Source organism: Ruditapes philippinarum, unplaced genomic scaffold (genome assembly GCF_026571515.1).
Source record: "Ruditapes philippinarum isolate M1 unplaced genomic scaffold, ASM2657151v2 ctg469_1_1_1_1, whole genome shotgun sequence".
NCBI lineage: Eukaryota > Metazoa > Mollusca > Bivalvia > Venerida > Veneridae > Ruditapes > Ruditapes philippinarum.
In genome coordinates this window covers 89,114-96,038 of record NW_026865399.1, presented here as the reverse complement: position 1 = coordinate 96,038, position 6,925 = coordinate 89,114, and the positions used below count along the sequence as shown (strand labels likewise).

General features: G+C 34.9%; 1 protein-coding gene across 1 annotated transcript; it reads left to right on the top strand.

Annotated features, from left to right (window-relative positions):
- The first annotated feature begins 219 nt into the window (after positions 1-219).
- On the top strand, positions 220-5,235 carry LOC132728857 (POU domain, class 3, transcription factor 4-like). The gene has a single exon (XM_060714543.1). The coding sequence runs from the start codon at positions 418-420 to the stop codon at positions 1,798-1,800; it is 1,383 nt and encodes a 460-aa protein (XP_060570526.1). The 5' UTR covers positions 220-417; the 3' UTR covers positions 1,801-5,235.
- The last annotated feature ends 1,690 nt before the right edge of the window (positions 5,236-6,925 follow it).

Genomic DNA, 6,925 nt, shown 5'->3' with positions numbered 1-6,925 from the left:
AAATGCGTAAGTGAGATTTGAAGTAACTACAAATTTCCAGACCTTTCTCCCCCAATTTCGTTAAACTCTTTACGAGCGTCTGGGTTTTTGTCATTTAACCAATAGGCGTGCTTGTGCTAAGTGTCACCGCCTTCGATACACTACTGCGCATGTCAATCATAATCGGATTGGCCAATCGCATTAGGGCTGCTGGTGACATCTATCATAATGACGTTAGTTGTCTCACAGTTAAAGTCGGAAAACTTTCTCAGTGTACATGAATTAGTGTATGGATCGTGAAGTGAAAATTTTGCAAGTCAAGACTCTATTGACTGTATACATAAGTGAGTGAATATTGTTTGTGTTGGTAATGAAGTAGTTAAATATCAGGGAAAAAACTTCTCAATAATAGTGATCGGTGATTTAAGAACAGAGTAAATGATTCTCCAAGGCACGGATGTGAGTAGAGACAACCCGGAACACAACATGGCGATGACTGCGGCATCTAGTTCGGGATTGTACCTAGGTTCGAGCTCTCCAACAGGACATAGTGGATCTCCTGTTGATTTTAATTACCCGGCATCGCAATCAATGCCTTACATTCATAGAGACTTCGGTGAAATGAAATACATGCCACCTCAGCACCATCAAAACGGGCATGGACATTTAAATCACTATGCTCACAATCCGTGGAGTTCTATTCCTTCAGATATGGGCCCGTGGTCCAACGGTGGAATGGGTTCGCACTTACACAACCCACATCCTGATATGAGGGACATTAAACCTGGTCTACAGAACCAAGATTTGACGAACCCAGGGAGTACGTTACACCATCGACCGCCGCAGCACATGCATTCTCCACAAGGCTGGCACTCCCCGGTCACACCATCACACCTAAATCTCAACGGTAACGGTCATCAGCTCCAGCACCCGGGATACGGTCTTCCTGGCATGAATGGCATGCTCTCACCTGCTCATCAGATCCACCCGTCACTCAGGGATCATGACCCCTCGGATCTTGACGGGGGTCCCCATACTCCGTCGGATGAGGACGCCCCGTCTTCGGATGATTTAGAAGTGTTTGCTAAACAATTTAAACAGAGAAGAATAAAGTTAGGATTTACCCAGGCGGATGTAGGATTAGCACTTGGAACTCTTTACGGTAATGTTTTTAGTCAAACAACTATCTGTAGATTTGAGGCGTTACAGCTTAGTTTTAAGAATATGTGTAAGTTGAAACCCCTACTTCAAAAGTGGCTTGAGGAAGCAGACAATTCGACAGGGTCAACTACTAGTATAGACAAAATAGCCGCACAAGGCCGAAAACGCAAAAAGCGAACAAGTATTGAAGTGACTGTTAAGGGTGCTCTGGAGAGCCACTTCCTCAAACAGCCCAAGCCTCAGGCACAGGAAATATCCCAGTTAGCGGACTCTCTACAGCTCGAGAAAGAAGTAGTTCGTGTTTGGTTTTGTAATAGGCGCCAAAAGGAAAAACGCATGACCCCAGCTGCTCAGTTGGGTCCAAATGGAGAGCTTTTAGGAATGTCAGATGGTGAGCAAAATGATAACTCGCCACCTCAAAGACATGATATGAAAATGGGCAATATTAACACTGACTCTTGTAGCCCCATTCAGCAGGGTGGGGGCTCCGGTGAACCAGGGGTTTTAAATCTCGGTGGTATGGGTATGCCCTCCCTGGCGTCCTTATCTTCTCATAACTCGATGCCCCCGAGTAGCGGGGGTCACATCGTATCAATGTCAATGTCACACCTCCAGTCGCCCGTCTCACACCATCACTATCAGCAACCCCCGGGACATTGACATCATGACGTCAGAAATGTTAGAGAACTAAACTTTTTCAGGTGACGTCTTTATTCTAAGCAATGGATAGCGTCAAAACAGTGAACCTGTGATTCTCAGAAGAAGAACGGACGCTGCGGATTGGATCCGATAGTGAAGTGACGTCAATGACGTTAAAGCAGACGGTCAGTTTTGGTGGTTATAGTTTTGTAATTTATTATTAAAATGTGGAAAAATGAATGTAAATGAACGGGAAAATGCAAGTTAGTAAGTCTAGTGTACTTAACAAACATTGTAAAAGTGATTTAATATTTTGCCTTAGACAAGTTTTACAGTACATGTTCTTTCTGTTCAAATTTCATTTCCAGCTAGGATTGTTTGCAACGTATTTTCTTCCTTCTTGAAAAAAGTTTTTTTTTTCATAAAAAAAAATCACTTATGTTTTTGTTATATTGAAATATCAAAATAATATTTTTAACAGCGATTAAACTTATCTTCTGTCCTTAGAATCGAAATTTCTGCATGCAGAATTAATAGCTATGATTTGTGCGTAGTAATTTTTCTCTGCCAAGATGTTTAGATTTCTTGATTACTTAATTATCAGCAACTGAGGCCCAGCATCTGTCGGGGTGTCTCGCTTCTCGGAGTTTTGAAGTGTATCAGAAATACGCCTTGATTTAATTTATATCAATTTTATAGCGTTACAGTGTCACATATGCGCCTAATGGACACTGATATTTTGTTATCCCCGTTAAAATTTATTAAATCGCCGGCCACGCGTTAGAGTGTATGAAATTTTATCATTGATGATAGTAATTTATAGAATAAAAACAGATTGAAAACTCGAGCGTATTTTTTTCTAAATGTGTATATTTTTGCGATCTATTTTATGGTTTGGGAAAGCGTTGAAATTGTAATAAGATTACTGGTACGTTAGGTATATGTATCACCTGGGCAAATTACTGTGATTTAAAGTAAACGCGCTCATATCAAAAGTTTCAAGTTTAAATTAATTTTATAGATAACAAAAGGGTTATTTTGAAACTCTAGATTGTGCAGTGAAGCTTACCCCACGTCTAGCAGCTGAGCTAAACTATATATGAGAAATATAGTTAGTTCAACCAAACACTCTATGGTTAGTTTTACTTTCCATACTCGAAATTAAATTTCGCTTTAAGAAAACACGTTTACGTTCTTTAAAATTCAGGGTCTAAATTGAATATAACATTACTTTCATTTATGTAAAGTAAAGGTAAATTTTAATATTATTTTTTTTTTGAAAGGACACTATGAACAATCTGTGAGAGCCACTAGTCTAGGATAAAATAATATGTGTAAAAGAAAAAAATATAATATATTTATGAGCCATTGTTGTATGTATGTGCTAATAAGATATTTATGAATGATTTTTTTTCAAGATTTTTTTTTACTCAATTTGATAATGCATATTGTTATTTATTTGATTATAAAAGCCAAGGAATTTTTGCAAATTTTCAATATTTTAGTAGAAAAAAAGATGATTTATTTTCTCTTTTATTGAAAGAAATAAAAGCGAAACTATTGCACGTTGACTTAGGTGTATTTGCAACAACCTGCGAGCAACACAGCAACATCATAACTCTAGTTTGTTTTTATATCGCTGTATAAGATTGATTTAAAGTGATGGTTTTGCGATGTCAACTTTAATACGTCATTTAATTTTTGCTATTTTTTCCTTCAGATCAGGCTTGTTTTTTTCTTCTCTTGACTTGATATGAAACAGCGGTGTCTCAAATGCGCTGTTTTTTATTATTATTTTTTTCAAATGCAAGTCATGGCAAAAAATTGTTAAAGCTTACTACGAATGCAAAGAACGTTTTATTATATAAAGATCTGCGTTAAATGTACTTTATAATTTACAAACATACAGTTTATAGCAGTGTATATAACTTTCCCAGTTTGACGGTAAGAATGATGAATTAATTAGGAAAGTTTCATACAAGTTATATAGTAAATTGCAGAAATAAGTAGGTAGAGAATAATGATGAAAAATTAGGGCATAATCGTTTAATTACTTTTCCGTTGTACAGTAATTCATAGAGAAGTTTATATATAACTTAGTCCCTACATCTAAACAAAGATTTATTGCCTTAGTTTCCGTCATAAAAAACAACAATTTATTTCCGTGTTTAGCTATGTTTTATATATATATTTAATCTATCCCATTATTTCATACCTGGGTACAAAAATGATGAACTAAGGAAAAATGTTTTAATCAGTTAAATTATTTTTAAAGAAACCGTAAAAATTAAATTTAATCCTACAAATTAAAAATAATTAATATATATTAGTTTCACGTTTTTTTGCATAGAGAACTTTATGTTTTCCTCACAGAAAAGAGAGTATAAACATAATAAAATCTTTATTTATATAAGATATAATAAAGTGTGCTCTTTAACTTTATTATCTCTGTTTTTTTTAACACGCATTTGAATTACTTACGAGAATAATTGTAAAATAATATTTGAATATTTAACACGTTTAAACAAGGCTCATTTCTTTTATTTCGAAAAGAAGGGTCTGGAACGTTTTATTATTATTAATTATTATTATTATTTATTTACAAATTTTGTACATGTAGATGTTTATTATTCGATTTTATTATTTATCATTCGAGAATGTTTAGTGCCATGTTTTATTCGTCCGTTGTTTTTCAGATGTATTGAATTAAACTTCTATTTTTATTTTAAAATAATGTCTTACAATAAAGAATAATAGAAACAATGTTTAAAATTTGCGATGCAATAATTAAATATTTTGTATAATGTAGTATTATTTTCCCCCTTACTTTAACAATAATATACCTAGCTCAAGAACTTTCTGAAACTCTAACAATTTATTTATTTCTGTTATTTCTAAATTTCTATCATATTGCTCGTCAAAATGAACAGATCAGAACATAAAAGTCGATCCGTAACTTATACATTACATTATCTCTTTACGTTATTTTTATTATTATTTTCTCATGAGTTTAGCTTTTTTATGCCATTCTACGATCCTTAAAGTTGCTGTTGTAAATTGAAGGGGGAGGGGCAGCATAACTTAATAAATAACAGACTTACAAATCTATTCAAATTTCTTCCATTACATAAGATTTTAAGATTATTTTTAATTTCCATTATTTTTTAACAGAAAAAAAAAGAGAAAAAAAATCTTCATGTTTTTTATATATATATATATGAAAGGTCATTTCAGTGAGATTTGTAATCATTATTAGGAGAGCTGTTTGGAGGGAGATTTTTTAAATTGCTCAGTTTTTGATACTCTCTCTCCATTGTTTGTGTGCATATTTTAAACATGTCTGTGTATTTCTTATTTTATGAACATTCACTGAGAACACGCTTGGTTAATTTTATATTGTTTTAAAATAGTTGCCATTCAGTATATGTGGATATAATAAAGAAATGAACTTTATAACTTGCATTTATTGTATATATTTATATATAGAAAATGTCCAAACAGGTCCTTGGGAATACGCTTTGAGAAAAGAGTAATATCTTGTACATACTAGAAATGAAATGCTTTAACCTATAATATCAAAAGAAAAAAAGGAAAATCGATTTTATTTTTAATATCTTTATTTTGAGTAACAATAGACATTCACAGAGATATAGATCTTTATGTGAAGTTCAATATTCAAATGACAAAATAACGAGAAAACGACAAAGCCTGGTCAGACTGCATGGGCGTGCAGGCAAGCTGGATCTGGTACTAGTAGAAGAGGTTTATCACATCAGTACTTTGTGTGTATTTGCGTTTATTTATACTCGCCACCGGTTGCCCATATGGGCGAGCCCTCCAGAAGAGTATTAGTCATTTTATTTTTCGGAGGATAGTGCAATTACAGATACAGAAAGATGCCCCAATTCCAGAAGCTTCTCCTGGTTCTTTAGCGTGCCAAGTGTTTAAGCACCCATACACGGGACCTCGATTTAAAGTCTCATCCGAAAGACTGATTAGTAATTTTAGTTGGCCAGCCCGGGAATCGAACCCACAATGTCGAGATTACAAGTCTCGCGCTCTAACCGATTGAGCTATGCGGGCTGGCTACCACATCAGTACCTGCAGGTTAAGGGTTAATAAATGAGCCGTGTCACGACAAAACCAACATAGTTGGTTTGCGACCAGCATGGATCCAGACCAGCCTGCGCATCCGCGTAGTATGATCAGGACCCATGCTGTTCGCTTACAAACCCTATTACAAGTAGAGAAACTGATAGCGAACAGCATGGATCCTGATCAGACTGCGCGGATGCGCAGGCTGGTCTGGATCCATGCTGGTCGCAAACCCATTATGTTGGTTTTGTCGTGACACGGCTCAAATATTCCTCTGCTGATTGCAGATTGTATCACTTTAACTGAAAATTAGTCCTACTAGGTTTTTATCATTGCGATTACTTACATTTTACAAAATAGAACAACATTTTGTGACTGTAGATAGGATGAATTTTTGTCAGCCCCACTCCCCGGCCAAAAATCATGTTCATACACTAAAATAAGCTAAACACTTATGACTGATTTTATTATTAAGGCGTGCTTCATGTAGCATGTAAAAAATATTCTTTTACTGCAACAAAAACCAGCAAAGTACCACAGCAGACGACATTTTTCTAAACAAAAGGAATGTTAAACATACACAAGTTGTGCCAATTCTCATTAGCAGACGACATAATAGATCTGTTACGGAATACACAACTAGTGTGACAGTTAGGTGTCATGATGTACCCAGATAAGATAACGGATTAGGGATCTCGTCTGTCCAACTGACACCATTGGATACCCGCGGCGGTAATACACTATACATGTTCACAATACACACATATATTCTACAACGTCAATAACTTGTCAATATAATATCCAGACCCATCATTTTTGTCGTGTGAAAATTTTACCATGATGTGAAGTAAGAATAGACAAAGACTGTCCATCATTTTAAGAAATAGAAATATCAAGCGGGAAAATATAATAAACAACATAAAAAAATGGAAATCTTTGGGGTGCTTTTTTGTGTTTTATTATTTTTTTTTATTTGGGTACATTTCTATCAACTATTGACTTTATAATAACAAGAATAATTAAATACTGACAATGGACCTTGATGATGTAC